Below are 20,747 nucleotides of genomic sequence, written 5' to 3' on the forward strand. Positions count from 1 at the left end.
TGATCTTCCATCAACTATTGGACGAAGAGGAACGTTTTCTTTATGAATCTTGGGAGCCCCATAAAGGCGTGGAGTAATAGGATGTAATGATTTAAGTTGTTTTTTAAGTTCATACGACCAACCGGTCATATTGCGTTAGTCTCCACATGATTACTCATGATGGGATTTTTATCCAAGACTTGGTAAGTGGAAATGTCTGCTAGTAACAAATTAATCTTATCGAAGTAATCTTTCGAATTGAGAATGACCGTTGAATTTCCTTTACGGCTTTTGTTATTATAATGTCTTTGTTGTTACGAAAGTTGCGGAGAGCTTTCTTATCATAAGGAGTGATATTAGGTATTGGTGGTTTTGTTGAAGCAAGAATAATCGTACTCTTGAACCTGATAGCATTTGCTGTAGCCTCCGGAAGGGGAAAAAGACTTTTTTCTATCCCACATGAAATCCATTTTAGGGATAAAATTAGGGGAGATGGCAAAAGTGAAACCCTTTTTTAGGATTTCTGATTCATGATTAGAAAGCTTGTAATCTTAAAAGTTAAAAATCACTTTGTGGTTAGGCAGACTGTGATGCGACTGGAATTTTTTCTTATATAGAAATTCGAATTTTTTAATTTGTCTAGTTTTACTCGTTGTGAAAGTAGACACAACGGAAAGAGGAAAAAGACTTTTTTCTATTTCACATATGAAATCCATTTTAGGGATAAAATTAGGGGAGATGGCAAAATTGAAAACGTTTTTTAGGATTTCTGATTCATGATTAGAAAGCTTGTAATCTGAAAAGTTAAAAATCACTTTGTTGTTAGGCAGACTGTGATGCGACTGGAATTTTTTCTTATATAGAAATTCGAAGTTTTTAATTTGTCTAATTTTACTCGTTGTGAAAGTTTTTTCGTAGCTACGATGTAATACTTGGTCTATATCATTCCACGTCGTGTAGTCTAAACTGTTTGATATGTCATCAAATTGATCTCTACACTTCGCGTCAATAAAGTTAAGCTCATACCTGATATGTTGTATCCTTTCTTTTAATAACGCTAACGAAGTCTTGTGATATATTCTTTTTGCTGTTGTAGATTGGATATGCCCTTTTACTACTAAGAACTTCGGGATGATAGCGAAATCTCTGCATCTCTTCAGAAAGTAAGGTGGTTTAGTAACTTTGCTTTTTTGCATTTGTTCTTCTCAAAGCACCGAACTTTATGTTTCATTTGTGAACTTAAATTGTACATATTTGGTCTGATGTATTAAAATAAATAACTTTTATTATTAAAAGATCAGAAGTTAAATGATAAAATATACAAAGAGCCAACAAGTTTCACTAGCCACTGTCTAGCATTTTCAAGGCTGAACTGGTGTGAAAACAAATGCATTGAGTTACATTTCAAACATACACTTTAGTAACTGTTAGGCCGTTACATTTTGTTCCTTCTGTTTGAAGGCGTGCATGTGTTCGAAAGCTTCAGTCAGATTCCGGTACATGACCACGTGTTTTGTAGTTATTTGTATATTGTACTTCTGTCGAACTGAGAGAGATGATTAGATTTTTCCATATGTCTTTAAGAACAATGCCCTGATTTCTATTTAAATTATTTCCTGTGCGTAATACCACATCTTTTAAAGTTCTGTATCTGTAGTCATTCTCGATGTAAGGCGTAGAATTGTTTTTCCAATCTATAACGTGATTTGATCTTGAGAAATCATGTGCTAAACCAGATGTGATGATTCTATTATTATTGACATCCCCCACATGTTCCTTCTGTCTTATTTCAAAACTTCTGGAAGTCTGACCAATGTAAAAAAGGCCACACGTGCATGGAATTTCATACACTCCAGGACATTTGAAGAAAGGACCTCATCTTTAGGTGCTCCTAAGATATGCCTGATCATGGTAGTTGGTTTAAAAACCACTCTGATGTTATGAGCTTTTAACATTCTCGCAAATTTTGTGGAAACTGAATTAATATATGGAATGACAGCTGTGGACACATATTGGGGTACTGTAACACGCTGTTGGTGGTTGTCTTTAAATAGCCATTTGTTTAAAATGTTAGAAGGGTATCCATTAAGAGATAGAGTGTTAGCTATTAGTGACAGTTCTCTCAGCACATCTGTTTCTTTTGAAATAGACCTTAAGGTCTATTTCAAAAGAAATAGACCTTAAATAGGTCTATTTCAAAAGAAATAGACCTATTCTTTCCACCATTGTACCAAAACTGTCAATTTGGTGGAGATATGTCGATGACGTGTTCATCATCTGGAAAGACTCCATGGAAAACCTTCTCGTGTTTCTGAACAAAATCAACTCACTACACAATAAGATCAAATTCACTATAGAACTAGAGAAGAACAAAGAACTTCATTTTCTTGACATCCTAGTGAAGAAAGAAGATAACTATTTCCAACTGTCCATTTACAGGAAACCCACAGATACTGGTCGATATCTACATTATTCGTCCAACCATCATAGATCACAAAAACACAGCATCATTCACATGCTACGTAATAGAGCCTTAAGGTCTATTTCAAAAGAAACAGATGTGCAGAGAGAACTGTCACTAATAGCTAACACTCTATCTCTTAATGGATACCCTTCTAACATTTTAAACAAATGGCTATTTAAAGACAACCACCAACAGCGTGTTACAGTACCCCAATATGTGTCCACAGCTGTCATTCCATATATTAATTCAGTTTCCACAAAATTTGCGAGAATGTTAAAAGCTCATAACATCAGAGTGGTTTTTAAACCAACTACCATGATCAGGCATATCTTAGGAGCACCTAAAGATGAGGTACCTTTCTTCAAATGTCCTGGAGTGTATGAAATTCCATGCACGTGTGGCCTTTTTTACATTGGTCAGACTTCCAGAAGTTTTGAAATAAGACAGAAGGAACATGTGGGGGATGTCAATAATAATAGAATCATCACATCTGGTTTAGCACATGATTTCTCAAGATCAAATCACGTTATAGATTGGAAAAACAATTCTACGCCTTACATCGAGAATGACTACAGATACAGAACTTTAAAAGATGTGGTATTACGCACAGGAAATAATTTAAATAGAAATCAGGGCATTGTTCTTAAAGACATATGGAAAAATCTAATCATCTCAATCTCAGTTCGAAAGAATTACAATATGCAAATAACTACAAAACACGTGGTCATGTACCGGAATCTGACTGAAGCTTTCGAACACATGCACGCCTTCAAACAGAAGGAACAAAATGTAACGGCCTAACAGTTACTAAAGTGTATGTTTGAAATATAACGCAATGCATTTGTTTTCACACCAGTTCACCCTTGAAAATGCTAGACAGTGGCTAGTGAAACTTGTTGGCTCTTTGTATATTTTATCATTATCTTCTTGTCTTTTAATAATAAAAGTTATTTATTTTATGCTGTATCTATATTGTAGCCACCATCACATCTTAGTCATGTCATTTTTTTCTTCTGGTTCTCTAAGCAATTTGCAATGCAAGCATTTATTTTTTCCAGTTCACATAGCGTTTATTTTGCTGTTCTCTATTTGTAACTGAAATTACTTTGAATTGATTATGGAAGACCTTCTTGTGAGATTTCTTTTGCAGATGGAATAAGTAGTTAAGTCCTCGACTACTCTATTTAAGGGAATAAAAAGCGTTAGGTGATTCTTTTTCTTGTGAGATGGCATGGAGAATCTGCTAGGTGCTATTATCGATGTAATTTTTAAAACTAGTTTCTCTTTCTTCAACCGTTTGTGTCACTTGAAGAAGACCCCATCCACTTATTCTTGTTGTTAGATACAGCCGTACAGCAATGCATGATGCATTATTAGTTTACGAGTTTTGTAGTTCGATTTGTCCAAATCTTCTTTTATACGATCCGATATGTCAGCTATGTATCGATCACTGTTATAGCCTAAGTGTTCATTGGTCGATTTGTGTTCAACCGATTATGTTCTCAGAATGTTCCTTACTCTTTCAGTGTGTTCAATTGGTGCTTAATGTTTGACGTTTAAGTGGAGAATGTGACTGGCTTCTAATATTTTTGTCTAATAATATAAGTATTCCTAGGTATTTAAAATGGTGGTTAGCTGAAATTCCTTTTATATATCCCTGCACGTCAAAATTAAAATTGACAACATCATTAAGTTTTCCTTATCTAATAGATAAAATTTCCGCATTTATCCCAACTAAATTCTATTTTGTGTCATGTCAGGGAATAAAAGGTGGGACAACTGAGACAGACTTAAAATATGAAACGTATTCAATAAAGAGTCTGTTTGTTGTGCCAATTTTCCATATACTTCAAGTCATCGCATAGGGTAGAAAAGAAAAAAACTCAGCTGACGCCTTTTTATTCCCGTATATAGGGAATAAACGAGTCGTTTAGCCCTATCTAACTTTTGGAGACTGAGTGGGAAGTTCAATCTCCACTGGTACTCAATCAGAGATAGCTGGCTCAAGGCTGTAACTAATTAAGTAGTCTCGTGGTCTCCCTAACCCTAACGCTCGTATTTAATGTCTGAAAAATAATGTGGGTTCTACGGTCTGTTTTCTTGAGTTTACGGGACGAAAAACTCGAGTTTCCTGGAGAAAAAACTCGTTTGCCCGTGCCAGAGATCGACTATCTCGGGAACCGGTCGAAAAAAAGGTTTAGATTTTGTTTCTATTCAACTACTAGATTAGAAACCAAGAAGCCTGCCCTCGTGCAGTCAAACGCCGTGGTGTGCAAATGCCACATCCACTGAGCTACACAGGTTCAGACATATGGTAGAAGTGAAATTTTAATATTATAATAGAATTTTATATGCAAGTTTTATTATCTTCACGATCGTAGATGTTGAAGAGTAATGGTGACAATACTAATATCTCCCTATCGTTCATTATAAACTATAGCTGTTTTTTCATGATTTCATAACAGCAGCCAGAATGGAATATATGTTTTTACTAATGCCAAATATGTTTAGTTCTTTTGGGATCATAGAGTGTAAAATTTATTCGAATGCATTCTTATACTATCCATGCCATGTTTAAGTTCGTTTTTCGTCTTTTTGAATTTCTGGAGGATCATTTTATCAATCACGAACTGGTCATTTGTTCCTCTGGAATTTTTAAAACTTGCTTTTTTGTTCAATTGGATAAATGTGATGAACTGGTAAGTAGTTGCATGTTGTCATGCAACTACTTACCAGGTCATCACATTTATCCAATGTGATGACCTGGTAAGGTGTTGCATTTTGTTTGCCATGATTTCACTGAACAGCTTAAGCATCGTTGGCCGGCATATTATTAGATGATAGTTGCTTAAGTATGGAACCTTATCCCTATCTTTCACAAAGAGAAATGTAAGTCCAGATATCATCCAGTCTTTGAATGAGCCTGACTGCAACAAATAATTAAATTGCACTGCCATTCCACCATGTAGACTGGTTAGATTCTTCAAACAAGTTCCATGTAATTCGCCTTTGCCTCATGTGCGCTACTATTTTTTTAATCTTCTCTCTTGTGCACTTACCATTTTTTAAGTAACACTGACATTTTACAGTTATTGTTTTTCATTTTTGATTCTATTTCCTTACTGCATCAGGCGTTTTTATTATGTTATAGGGTTATCCCAGGCTGTCTTCAACAATTTAAGTTTTCTTCTTTTTAAGTAAATAACTAAAGTGAATTCGCATTTTATATCCCTGAAGTGATGCAAAGAAATGGCGTTGGTTCAGTCGAAATTGGAAAATTTTGATATATTGATTCTTGCTTCATATCTTTTAATTTTCTCTGCATTAGCAGTAATTCTTTGCTGTACCTTTCAGAAACTTCATCATTTGTTTTCTTCACCAAATTGTATGTATTCATGAGTTTGTTTTTGGTGCTTTTGTCTTTAGGCCTTCCTATAAGTTGATAAGATCAGCTCGAAGTTTGTTGATTTTTCGTTCCAACCGGATTTTTCATGGTGCAAATTGCAACATCTTTGGCTGTTGGTCTCGTGGTTTGCAATCAAGGATGAATGATCATAGAGGAAATATGCATGATCATAGAGGAAATATGCATGTTCATAGAGGAAACAATGATCTTTCATAGAAGAATGTTTTGATTTATTACTTAACTCTTGTAACTCAAGTTCAATAAATATTTATTACGGAATATACAATTATTTTGGTCCATACGTCTTTGTTCTGTTATTCAAGATTCTAGGAATTTTGTTTCCAAATCATATGCATAAGTTTTCTAAAACCTCGTGTTTGTGGCGTTGATCTGTAAAAACATTTCATAACCTCCTTGCTTTCTTCTATAGTTAATTTTTGCGTTTTCTTTCTTCTAGTCACTTTTCAGCTGCCCTAGTTCCTCAGCAATGAGAGCTGGGTCCTGTAGCCCACTTCTAGCCTGATGTGCTAGATCCCCAACGACTGTCGCAATCCTTGATGACCTGGCCGTCGACTGATCTGGAATGGATTGCTTCTTGTTTTTCATTATTAAGATGGGGGAACACCGTTAGTCTGGCTACTTAGTCGAAACCTGTCCGACTAGTGTGGTCCTGCTGGGTAGCTAAGCTACCGCCAGCATGACTCTGAACTTAACTGAAGCACCCAAACTCTCCCAGCGCGACAAGGCGTGTTCCGTGGGGGAGCTATATTATAATAATTATTATTTCGTGCAGACCAGCGTTATGGATACAAACACAATTTGCATAAGGTCTTTAATTTTGGGATCCAAGGATGAAAGTCTGCATACTCTATTTGCAAAAGTGTAATGAAGTGGAAGAGTGCAAGATCTTGGGGTGATATGTATAGAAATTTGAAATTTAGGAGACATATTAGCTGTGGTGATGTTATAGAATCTATAATATAGATTATATAATATAACCCACAACATCACCACACCAATATAAGTGCGAGGCGTGATTGTATAAAAGCAAAGAAAAATCACTACATAAATACGACTAAATGCGTGATTTCTATCTAGAAACGCGCGGTTTACCTCTAGTTTTTATATAAGCTAATTCAATTCTTCATTCATAAACTCCAGTTAATATCATAAAATTAAATTAAATTAGAACCAATCACAGTCACTTAATATCTCCGACACTATGAACAATATTTCGTGATTTTAATTCTTATAGCTAACTTTTAATAAATAATATTTTGCAGCCAGTTATTATTTTTCAGTTGTCCATCTTTAGATGTCGCTGTGATCGCTTGAGTTCTTTGGAAGTAGAAGACGAAATTTGATTATAAGTTTTCAAATGTATGAAAGTTATTGCTCCTGATTTGAAATTAGATCTGCAAAATCAGGGGAAAAAATATTAAAATTCCGTATCGGGATAGACATATTTGTACTGTATTTAATTTGAATATGGAAAATAACTCAGCTTTAGAAAAAGATGATAAAGAAAATGTAAGTATACCGGAGTTTTATGCATATGTTAGTTTTCGAATAAGAGTCGTTCTTTTCATTTGCGTTTCTTGTTATGTTGCAGGTTATTTTTCCCCCCTAAGAATGGGGTGTGTGTGTCTGGCAGTACTGTGATTCGTAATTTATTTAATGAAGTTGAAATTTCGGCAAGCTAATAACCACCACAAAAACGGAATAACTACAATCCTACCTTTGGTTTAATTTAGCCTAAGTTTTTGTCATCGTGATAAAAGCTAGATATATCGTTTGATCTCAGATTTAATGTATTTCATTAATTCCATTATGTGACTCAATATAAAACTGTCGTACTGAACATATATACCAGTACAACAGAAAACTCGCTATATATAAACGTGAAATTTATCAAGTTTCATGAATAATAAATAACCAGGTTTTAACTCGTGGAACGGTTTTATTATTATTATTAACGCGATGTATTTTTTGACATGTTTCGTATCGGCCATATAGTGATATTTATCACTATAAATGACTATAAGGCTGCAGCATCTTCAGGAGATTCTAACATTAGTAAAAAAAAAAAAAAATTAGACAAAAACTAAATATTTCCCAATTACGTTGAAAATACTGGAATGATAGTTTATTTACGCATTATCGGTAGTAATGTTAGGTGTTGTGTAAATTCTGCATATGATCGCGGCATTGGGAGGTCTTAAGTATTACATATTAGTTAATGATTTTGAAGTGTTGTGAAGGATCAGTCCTCGGTTTTTGATTACTGTACATTGGAGGACTTTGAGTGAATGAACATTTCAAATATCATGGAGGACTTGATCTTCCATCATTTGGAAATGTTTACTTAATATGATAATGTTTTAATATATTAAAAGAATTTACAAAATTCCTTAACAAGTCTGATACCACAGCTCACACAGAAAATAGAAAACCAATGGATGAAATTAACATGAACTGGCAAACATTCAAAAATAGCATCAACAAAGCAGCCAAAATTAAAATCCCATAATTAAAATGGAAAAGAGATAAGCCTTGGATAAATGAAAAAATATTAAAGTTGATGGAACAGAAAAAAGGTTAAAGAACAAACCTGGATATATAAAGCATGAATAAAGAAATTTTTTTTAAAAAATGCAAGGAAGCCAAAGAGGATAAGGAATAAATGTACAGATGTAGAAAACTTTGATAGAAAGCATAGAAGGGAAATGCTGAGAAAAAGCAGGGAAATGCATGAGAAGATCAGAGAAATGATAAGGAAGACAAATATAAATCACAGAAGTGTAATTAGAGACACAAGAGACCATATTCTAATGGATAAAAAATAAATCATGGAAAGACGAATTGAATACACAATGAAATTATACGAGCAACAAAGAAATAATATTCTCAAAAAGAAAATTTAGAAGAACCATCCATTTTACTTTGTGAAATTGAAAATGGCATCAAAAGACTAAAACCACATGAAGCTGCAGGAATAGATAATATCTTGGCAGAATGGTTGAGGGCTTTAGGTGGAGAACTGAAATTCCTAACAGAATTATGTAATGAGAGATGCAATAATTATACAAGACTGGATTTCTACCCAAAGATATTAATCAGTCAGCTTTGTTCCAATTCCCCCTCAAAAAAACAAAAGCTACAAGATGAATAATTCACATTATTCTTGAAGAAATAAATGATATGCAAAATGGTTTCAGGGAAAATGTAGGTACAAGAGAAGGTATTTTCATCATCAGAACCATCATAGAAAGATATCTAGAAAAACAAAAAGATGTGTACCCCTGCTTCATAAATTACAACATGAGCAATTAATTGAAATCTTTCAAAAATAAGCATGGGTGGAAAAGACATTATGCTAATAACTAATCTTTATTGGGAACAGACTGTGGTTATCGTGTAATTGATTATTTATAATTATGCCACAGGTACCTCTAAAGATTAGACTTACTTTACCACTATATATATGCATCTCCCTTGTCCACAACAACCACTGGTCTGATGCCATCTTGATATGATTATTCTATTGCATTCTATTTTGGCCAAGATGACTCAATTTGTGTACAGAGTTTCTGCACCATTTTACAATGTCATCCCCATTTTCTGTTTGGTCTTCCTCTTTTGTTCTTTCCTTCAATCATCCCAAACAGCCATGTTTTTAATTTCCTCTCATCGTTCATTCTTTTTCTTTCAATTATTTTCTGGATCAAGTTTTCTTTTGGTTGTATTGGTCTATATATTTCCTCATTGTTAACTTTCTGGATCCACCATATTCTCAAGATCTTTCTATAGCACTTTCTTTCGATTGCTAATATTTCAGATTCTCTCAGGAGTACCCAGGCCTCGCATCCATTGAGCATGCTGCTGAAGATACAGGTTTCCACAATACACACTTTAGTGTATATCTTTTATATCTTGGCTCTTCCATATTTTGTCCATGGCTTTTAAAATAGCTGTTGCTCTGGCTATTGTAATTTTTACCTCTTTTTTTTTTTGTGTGGGGGGGGGGTACCCAAGTCATGCATTATTAACGTGACCAATTTTTTTACAATGAAAAGGAGGACGAAAAAATTTAAAAAAAAAGTACAACGTAAATAAATGAAACATTTTATTAATTTAAACAAAAATACACTAATTATGCTTACATCCCTTTTAATTATTTAATTAAATGAGTATTTTTCCATTAAATGAATATTTTTGTCAATATATCATTTTCTAACAATATATTGGAAATTTTGGAGCAAGAAATATCCTTCTTATTGAATTTTACGGTAAGTGCTGCAGCTAGATTATCAACATTCAATCTTGATTTCTCACTTGTCCAAAAATCATTACCAATTGAAAAAACTCTTTCAACTGCTGCATTAGTTCCAGGGCAGCACAACGTAAATTCAACAAGAATAACTAAATTTTCATATGGAATGTGTTCATTTTTGAAATGGTTAAATATTTCCACCCATCTTTTATCAATTTCAACATGTTGATTTTCCCATTGTTCTAATTTATCAGAATTTAAATATACATTCAGTCTTCTAATTTCTTCAAACAGACAATTCTCATCGATTTTAATATCAGGCATTTCTTTCGATAAAAACTCGACACAATTTTCAATATCTGCCCAATTTACTTGCGATGAAGTCAAAAAACACCATTGAAAACTGTTATTTCCTGTGATATTTCAGACCATTCCTCGACATATTGGGAACATGTTTGGTAAAAAATCTGCACTTCTTTGGTTTAACTTTTCCGTTATGCCCGGATTTTATTCCTCTAAGTTTGACAATTTTCTTTTTATTATTGAAGGACAAAATCGTTCAAAATAAGACTAACTTCTGTAGCTGAAATATGTTCACCTTCAATCTTTTGAATCGTTTTGTGGAAAATAGATGCCTGATTATGTACAAAATACATTAATATCTCCAATAATTCATAATTGAAAAAAGATTCCAGAATTTTTGGACATTTGTCTAAACTTAAAAAATATGAACGTAGAGGCTCAAATAATTGTAAAACACGCTCTATAGCAGGTGTTAGAGCAAGCCATCTAACTTTTGAATATCCTAAAAGTTTTTTGTATTCAACATTTGCGTCTTCACAAAATTGTTTTAAAGTAGCGAACAATAAAACGACTAAAATACAAATAAGTTGTCGTTATTATTATTTCTACATCAATTGGCATGGCACATGATGCTGTGTTGATTGCATTTGACAAAATATGTGCATTACAACCTATTCCTAGTATTTTCTTTTGGAGTAAATCTTGTAATTTTACATAAACATTATTCACTCCTTTGCGTCTTCGCCCACCAAAATTTGTGTTTGTATTATCAGCTGTTAGTGCAACAACTTTAGATTTCAAATTGTTTTCATTTATTACTCTGCATAGGTGGTTTGACAGAATTTCAGCAGTTTCGCCCTCAATGGATTCTAAATTAAAAATTTTTACTTGAATGCCCTTGGTAACATTATAATACCTTACTAGTATTGGATACAATTTGGTTTCATTATGATTTGATGCATCAGATAAAACCATTACAAATGCTGCATTTTTCAAGTCTTCTGCAAGTATTTTATCACGCTAATTTTTAAATACTGATTTAATAATAGCCTCACATTTTGTCCTGGCACATGAAAATTTAGCATTGTGAAAGTTTTTCAATAATTTAGTTGTACAATCCATACTACGAAAACTTTGATTGTGAATTATGGTATGAAATACAAATGTTCCCTCCATTACAGCTAACTGTTTTTCATCTTCAGAATAATTAGAAGTTTTAAAAAAATAGGTTACTTTACTACTGGAAGCTGATGCATCTAATGATTGCTTATGTTTGTTGGTGTTCAAGTGTTTCCTTATAGCTGCCCTGCCTCAAACTGCAATACAAAATTCTCCTCTGCAAATATTGCAGAAAACAATGTTGTCTCTCTTTGATATGAGGAGTGGAAATTCCTTTTTCAATTTATCGTTGAAATGACATTTCCTCTTTCTTGATTTTTCCATCCCTTAAATGAAATTAAAAATTAAAAATAAAACATAGAGCCACACGAATGATGCAAGCACATTATGAATAAATAAAATTAATAATTAAAACTAAAATTTTAATAACAAAAGCAATAAAACTTTACTAAATCTATATTTAAATTATTTTACACTTGTGTTGAAAACAGGGTTGTATAAAATCGAATTAATGAATTAATAAAACGTGAATTGTACTTACCTGAGTATAATATTCACTGAGAAAGAAATAATTTCGTATTTCTGTTAGAAATAAACACTAAGTATAATATAGAGATAAAGTAAACAAAGTGAAGTGCGCAATGGTGCGAGACACGTGAAGTTCTCCTATGCCCTGCGCATGCGTTTCATAATTGTGTCTTTCCGAACTGTACTGTCACATGACGTGTAACAATTTGGCACGGCATCTCTGAATACAGAGATTAACAGATTAGTTTTAAAATATCGAAAAGGAGGACACTTTTCGAGAAAGGACAGAACCTACAAAAGAAGGACTGTCCTCCCTAAAGGAGGACGATTGGTCACCTTAGCATTGTGGCATCCAAGATATGAGAAGTATTACACATTTTTCGGTTGAAATCCTTTATGGTAACTTGGGAGATTCTTATGTAACCATCAAAAAATGGTTTTTAAGAATTATTTAATATTTTATTAATATTAATTTATAGCAATTATTTGACAATTATGAGTTAAGTAGACGAGCGATGATAATGAATGATATGATTGCAAGAATGTGCAAAAAAGCGGTCTGCAATTTGTCGTCTTGAGTGTGTTTGAAGGCAAAAGACAGCTATATGCAAGAGATGGGTTGCATCTAAACATGGAAGGTCATAAGCGATTGAAGAAGTTACTGTTTTCTGAACAAGTTGAAGTAATTGGGCAGGGAAACTAAATTTGATCCTTATTCGCAAAATAAATTGCAGACTAGAGCGAATAAAAATTGGCATGGGACTACTGAAATTAGTGACATGTATATCAGTTCTAAAGCTGGTACAAGAACTAAAGGGAATCTGCAATTTCTGTATACTAACGCAAGAAGCATTCGAAATAAGAGGGAAGAATTTTTGGCATTAGTCAGTGCAATCTCACCAGAATTTGTAGGCATTAGTGAAACTTGGCTGTTCAGCAGAAGATGTGGTCACTCGAATCAAAAGTGAAGGGTACAGTATTTTCAGGGAGGATAGAAAAGATAGAATGGAGGGGGGGAGTACTGTTGATTATAGCTGATGAGTTGCAGCCAAAGAAAGTAGTAGTATATATCAGTATGATAGACATGTGAATGATGGTTCATTTGAGGCGGTCTGGTGTGAAATAGTGACCAACGCAACCAAATATACAGTTGGTTGCTGCTATAGCCCACGGGGTACAGGAGGTGATATTGAATTCATGCATCAGCAAATTAGTGCAATGAGCACAGGGTTAGTGATTATTATGGAGGATTTTAATTATGGTGATATCAATTGGAAGGAGGAAATATGTGGCAAAAAGGAAATGGAATTCATATATCTTCTACGAGGTAATTACTTGAAACTTGTGTTTTAAGGATACTTGTGACATAAGACTGAATGATATATGCACGTAAACAAAAGAAAGATATTTAATTAACTGAATATTTCGGTCTGGAAATAGCAGACCATCTTCAGTGGTATTACAAGAACAGTTTTAAAAAATACAAGTTAGAATACTAACAATAGATCGTTAAAAATAGAACATGCCGTGTGATGTTATATCACTAAGTATTAAGTATAAAATGGAATATTTTGAAGTAGACATGATTGAAAAAGAAAAAAAAATTAATGAATAATCTTGATTAGACTTTCCCAGATTTTTGATATAGATATACAGTCATTACGATTCAGGTTGCTCCATCTTCCCAACCTGAATCGTAATGACTGTATATCTATATCAAAAATCTGGGAAAGTCTAATCAAGATTACTCATTAATTTTTTTTTCTTTTTCAATCATGTCTACTTCAAAATATTCCATTTTATACTTAATACTTAGTGATATAACATCACACGGCATGTTCTATTTTTAACGATCTATTGTTAGTATTCTAACTTGTATTTTTTAAAACTGTTCTTGTAATACCACTGAAGATGGTCTGCTATTTCCAGACCGAAATATTTGGTTATTAAATATCTTTCTTGTATTTACGTGCATATGTCATTCAATTACTTGAAACAGCACATAACTGAAGGGACACGTGGTGTGAGAGTGTTGGACCTGGTTCAGAGGATATATGCATAAGTAAGGTGTCCTCGTTACCTGCAATTGGTGAGAGCGATCATGTAGTATTGAATTGGGAGGTTGCAAAATTTGTGAATTTCTCTCTTAAGAGGGGGTATATTCGGAACTACAGGTTAGGCAATCATAACAAACTTTGGAGTGAGTTTGCAGCAGTCCCATGGCAGAACATATTGCAGGAGAAAGATGTTAGCAGTGCATGGGATAAAATCAGCAGGTATCTGAGGAAGGCAATATCAGATTGTGTCCCCATGGTCAGGAAGACAAACAAGGTAGGCATTAGATGGATGAGTAGTAGCATCAAGCTTGATCTGCAAAAAAAAGAAAATGTTATGGAGAATTTACAAGGAGAAAGGCGATCAGTACACCCATGAGCAGTACAAGGTCCAATCTAGGAAGGTTACCAGCATAGTAAGAAAAGCTAAATCAGATTATGAGAGGTCCCTAGCCAAGGAGATCAAGGGTAATCCCAAAGAGTTCTTCCACTATGTGGCCAGTAAAAGGAAAGATAACTTTAGTGGGTGCTGATGATATTGAGGTGACAAATTCAGATGTAATAGTAGAGTTACTGAGTGATCACTTTTCAAAAGTCTATCACCCAAGTCAGGATATCTCTGTACCTGTAGCAATAACTGATGTGAGAGTTAAGAAATCAGAGGTACTTAGTATATTGCAAAATTTAAATGCAAACACTGCTGTAGGTTTAGATGGAATATCAGTGCAGATGTTGTGTGAAAGTGCAGAGGAATTGTCACCTATTCTTACTTGGTTATTTATTATTATTATTATTATTATTATTATTATTATTATTATTCAGGCCTCTATGGCATCAAAAGACTCATCATTTAACTTAAGTTTGAACTCCAGTATGGTCCCTAGGGAGCGGAAGGAATGCAAAGTAGTTCCTTTGCATTAAGATGGCTCTAAAACTGTGGTTGTTAATTATAGACCAATCACCATCTCAGGAGTGGTGGTAAAAGTATTGGAAAAGTTGGTGAAAGACAAAATTCAAGAATTGGTGGATCAGGATATGATACTCTATAGGGGCCAATATGGTTTTGTTAAAGGTCGATCCTGCCTTAGCAATTTATTAACTTTATATAATAGTATGACATCTGAGTTGGACAAAGGAAATGGCTACACAGTGGTACTTCTGGATTTTGCTAAGGCTTTTGACAGGATACCCCATTGGGGTGGATACTAAACTGGTGATATGGATAGGAGACTGGCTCAGGGAGAGATACCAGAAGGTTGTGTTTGGAGGAGCAGAGTCCAGGATGAGGCAGGTGACCAGTGGTGTGCTTCAGGGCTCTGTGCTTGAGCCATTGTTGTTTAATTTGTGCATAAATGATATAGGAAATGGCTTAAAGAGAGTTGTTTCAGTTGTTTGTTGATGATGCAAAGTTGGGTAGTGCAATAAAACATCAAGCTGATGTTGAGAGTTTGCAGGATGATTTAAATAAGCTGGCAAAATGGGCAAAAGGTAATGGATGTCAGTTCAATGTGCAAAAGTGTGAAGTTATACATTTTAGGATTAAAAGATTACCAGCTGTGTACTACGTTGATGGAACGGTGCTCCAAGAGATTGATGACGCTAGGGACTTAGGGGTGTTGGTGGATGAAGTTCAGGGGACACATTGCTGAGGTGCCCAAGATTGCACATAGGATTACTTGGTTATTGAGGAATACACTAACATTCAGAGATAAAGAGGTTATTATTCCCCTTTATAAAGCGTTGATACTTCCACATTTGGATTACTGTGCTCAGGTCTGGTCACCTGGATTCTTTGGAGATGAGGAGGTTGTGCAGAGGGTTCAGAGGAGAGTGACTACGTTGGTGAGTGATGTAAAAACTGCTCCCTGCATTGATAGATTGAGAGCTTGTGGATTGTAGAGGTTGGTTGATAGGCGGAGACGAGGGATATGATAAAAACATTTAAATTACTAAAAGGTTTTTATAAGATTGATGCAGAGGAAATGTTTGAGCTGTGTGATAGTGATAGAAGAACTGGTCATCTCTGGAAATTAAGGAAAAGTGTGGTTAACAAGGGTGTGGGAACGAGGTTTTTTGCCTGGAGGGTGGTGAATGAGTAGAATGCATTGCTTGAATCAGTTGTGAGTTCTTCGTCTGTACATGAATTGAAGAGGAGATATGATAGATATTGTTTTGATAGTTTGGGTCTCCTGCGATGAGTCTACTGACTCCGTGGAGATACCTGTAATAATAACTTCGTTCGGTAATTCCTGTTGTGCTGATATCATTGTTTTAGTTTTGTCAAAATTGACATTTAGTCCATATCTCTTCCCTTCTGCATATAGTGTTTGCAGTGTCTGTTCCAAGACATTTATCACCTTATTATAGTACATAAGTAAAACATGATCTCTCTCTTTAACAAACCCATGCTGATAACTACAGAGAATACTGCTGTTATCAACCCATTTCTGTATCATAGTTCTCACCCATCTCTCTAGTACTTTCACCACAAATTCAGATATACAGATTGGCCTGTAATTTTATCTATAGCCTTTTATCATCACTTTTATGCAGTGGAATAATTTATATTTAAAGAATGGTAAATATATTCATATTTACCCTGCTTCCACTCCCTTAGAACCTGTGCTGTTGTAGGACTCTTATTAAATAAGCATGCCAGTGCTACTGCCAATTCCCTGGAACATTCCCTTAAGATATGTGTGATGATATGTCATCAAATCCTATTGCCTTATTGACATCAAGGCTATTTATTTCCTCAAATTGCTGTTCACTGACATTTAAGCCATCTTCTCCCATGTCCTTTACATTCTTATAATTGATCACTGAATACCTCAACAATGTCTTCTGTAGTAGTTACCGATTTCCAATTTTCATCTATGAACATCATCTTATCATAAACATTCCTCCTTCTACTCGCCGCATATCTAAAAAAAAACTCTAAAAAAAAAGTTTTTCTTGGCCTTATTGCTAATTTCTGCTCATACAACACTTTTGTTCACCTTACTGAGTCACTCTCTTGACTTGTTCTGTATACTTTTCATGTAACTGATTATTGCCATTATAAATCTTGTACTGCATGCAAAGTACATTCTTCTTCCAGATAAACCCTTCATTCATCTATTTTACACCTACTTCATTCAGCCTTTTGACCTACAGAATACATTCACACATTGATGCTCTTTGTCAGTTCCCAAGCAGCATTTATTTCCTTACCACTCGCTCTCATTCCATGCTATAGCTGCAAGCTGTCTAAGCTTGTCATTGTACTTCAACATATACCCTTTCCTCACAGAAGTCTGTATACGACTAGCCACAACCCAGGTGATCAGTCTGTCCAACTGGAGGTAAAGTTTAAATCTTCACTCACAATGACATCCTCTGATGAAATGATCAGGTGTAAAACTCAGTCCTTGTGTGCACTTCTTTACATGCTGCCTGCGATAGTTGTCTATCGAGAATTCAAATTCATTTTCTTTATTCACAAATGCTATCTCTTCATTCCCAACTACACTGCCATAATAATTGCTCTTTGTTCACTAACCAAGTTATCATTATTATCATTATTATTATGGGCAGCTCCAAGGAGTCCTTAGTCTCATCGAGGGAAGCCCACCATCATGTCAAGAACAACTATTCAACATTCACACAGTATCTATCATACTTCACCTTGAACTCATTTACAGTCATGGCACCCACAACAGACTCTGGCAGCTTATTCCACTGATTTACCACTCTCCAAGTAAAAATCCTAGCTCTAACACCCTTGCTAACCACACTCTTACCAAGCTTCATTCATGGTCCCTAGTCCTCCCACTACAAGTCTTATTCTCAAAAATATCTTCTGAATTAATCTTATAGAAACCCTTCAGTAATTTGAATGTCTCAATCATATCATCCCTTATCTCCCTATCAACCAATTTCTGCAACCCTCAAATCTTCAACCTGTTCTAATAAGGTTCATTCCATAGTTCTGCTATTATCTTGGTCACTCGTCTCTGGATCCTCTCCACCTCCTCCCCATCAAGAAGAAACCCTGGCACCCATATCTGGGCACAGTAGTCTAGATGGGGTCTTATCAAAGCTCGATACAGAGAACAATAACCTGTTTGTCTCTGCTCGTTAAAGTGTTTTTCAGCAACCAAGTGATTTGATGAGCTGATTTTGCCACTTTTGCAATGTATGCCCTAAACTTGAAAATGAATTGCAGGCCCCTGTTAGCCCCATCCCTACCTTGGTGCCTTATACTAACTATCCCATTCTGATTTGTTATCCTCCTTATTCACTCAGGCATATTATACTCATTCATACACTCAACTGCCTCCCTAAGGACTGCATATCTACTTCCTTCCCACCCTTAATAAATCTAGTTTCCCTGATTCTGCACATCCACTTCATTCAACAACACTTTTTCAGGTCTCCTTACACCGAATCCATTCAAATGCAAACCATCCATCTTATATAGATCCTTTCGCCCATCGATCTCACTCCACACATACACAAATTCCACACCACTCGTCATACATAACCCACGCATAAAGTCATTTGCAATTATGGCCCTCCTTTTAAACACTTCACTGTCATACTGCAGAAAAGACTATTCATCCTAACTCTCTCTCACTCTTTTCTTTTGCTACTTCAAACAATTCATTCAGGTCCTCTATCATTTCCATTTTATCTCCTTTCAAATCATTCGTACCTGCTACAACAATCATTTCTTTCACCCTTTCCTTTTGCTCTCTAATAGACTCACTTATGTCCTTAATGGTTGCACTAGGTTGGTACGAATTTGTCAAATTCTCTACTATCACACCTCGTACTAACGAATCTCCATACAGCACTCGTTCCTTCATTTTGTTTACGTTCACAATCATACTCTTATTTTTCTTATCATGCTTTTTTTTATTAGCTGGTACACTTGGTAGACATTTGTGCATATGCTCCAGCTGCCACTTTGCCCTATGTATCTCTCCGCTCAACCGTGTGATCTCACTCATTGCATCTGTCTCATCTTTTTTATTATCTGTTAAACCCTCATTTGCTCTGTATTAATGCCTTCATTCTCACTTTCAACGCCACCCTCACAGCTGTCTGGTACAACCTCGCAATTTCTTATCATATCGCTATTTTCTACATTCTGACATTTGACAAAAATATTACACTCAACCTGAAACACACTTTAATTCCCCATTTTCCTTACATTTTCTACACACATTTATTCCACTATCATGATCTAACCATACTCCAACCACTCTCTGCAAAGCATACATTTCGCAGATAGTACATTGAATAATCTCCTTTATGTTACAGTTATTGAACAAAGATGGTGAACCATTCTTACTGGCTGCCATTATTTTCCTTCTTACCGGAGCCATGTGCATGCTTCTATCGTATCTTATCAAATTAATAATTGAAATAACACCAAAAACACACAAACAGACACACCAAGATACGAAAAGCAAACAAAACTACATAATATTCAAGGAAAATTGTCAATGATAACTTAAAATAACACTTATCTTATCAGGAGCTCTCAACAAACACTACACACCACGAGTCCCTGAATCTATAGCAACATTCAACTAAATTTGTCTTCCTGTCATCTTCCACCCCACACCACACTTCCTCATAACCATTGCCACTATTTCCATCTTTCTTGTCTACCTTATGTGGACATTATTCTCCTGCTATCATCCACAGCACTCCCTCTACATTGAATACGAATTTAAAGCACAGTTTGATGGGCTGTGTGTGTGTCTGTAACAGGGTTTCCTTCTTGCAGTGAGTCTTTTGTCTCTATGGAGATGTGTTAATAATAAATATAATTTATTACTCCTTTATATTTCACACAATATGTGATGAGATTCTTTCAAGGAAAAGGCAGAGTTGATATATTCAGCAAAATATATCAACATCCCCATCATCATAATTCCTGACATGTACCCTCAAACGTGTGTACAGGATATTATGATAGAACTACGTGAAGAACTTTCGTAATTACTAACTTTACATTGCCTGGAAGTGTGGTGAATGTGGAGACAGTGAATGCATTTAAGTCACGATATGAGGAACTGTGTGTGTGTGTGTGTGTGTGTGTGTGTGTGTGTGTGTGTGTGTGATGGAGGATCTCCTGCAATGAGTCATTGACTCCATGGAAGTCTAATAATAATAATATCAGAAAACAGTTTTCCTGCAAATCAATCTGTTATCTGCCAAGACTCCAACATTATCAGATCTTATATTTCTGTCTTCTAAGGCACGTTATGCTGTATCAATCCATCTATATCTTGGTCTTCCTCTGGGTCTTTACTAGCCAACCAGGTAGAGAAACACTTCTTTTGCTAACCTTTAATCTCTCATTCTGTTTAAGTGACTACCACCTCAGCTTTTCTCTGTTAACACATTCCTGGATGCTAACAATGTCAAGTTCTTTCCTAATATCCTCATTTTTAATATGATATTGCCATTGATGCCATCTGTTCACACCTCCTAATCTTTCTCAGGACTCATATCTGCGGTCTCTAGTCTTTGGTCAAGTACTTTATTTCTAACCCAGCTCTCAGATCCATAAGTTAAAATTGACTTGAACATTGTGTTCTATACAGCTAATTTGGTGTTTTGACT

The 20,747-nt window shown here is 35.0% G+C and overlaps 1 protein-coding gene across 1 annotated transcript in view; it reads left to right on the top strand.

Annotated features, from left to right (window-relative positions):
- Positions 1 to 7,191: 7,191 nt before the first annotated feature.
- The window catches only part of LOC150095808 (eukaryotic translation initiation factor 4E-like), a 151,478-nt gene continuing 137,922 nt past the window's right edge, over positions 7,192 to 20,747 (top strand). Inside the window, exon 1 of the mRNA XM_090408818.1 lies at positions 7,192 to 7,379. Coding sequence (XP_090264944.1) covers positions 7,338 to 7,379 — 42 coding nt within the window. The 5' untranslated portion in view covers positions 7,192 to 7,337. The remainder of the gene's footprint in view (positions 7,380 to 20,747) is intronic.

The sequence above is a fragment of the Typopeltis vanoorti genome, chromosome 19, assembly GCF_054136105.1.
Source record: "Typopeltis vanoorti isolate ZY-2024b chromosome 19, IOZ_Tvanoo_1.0, whole genome shotgun sequence".
In the NCBI taxonomy this organism is placed as follows: domain Eukaryota; kingdom Metazoa; phylum Arthropoda; class Arachnida; order Uropygi; family Thelyphonidae; genus Typopeltis; species Typopeltis vanoorti.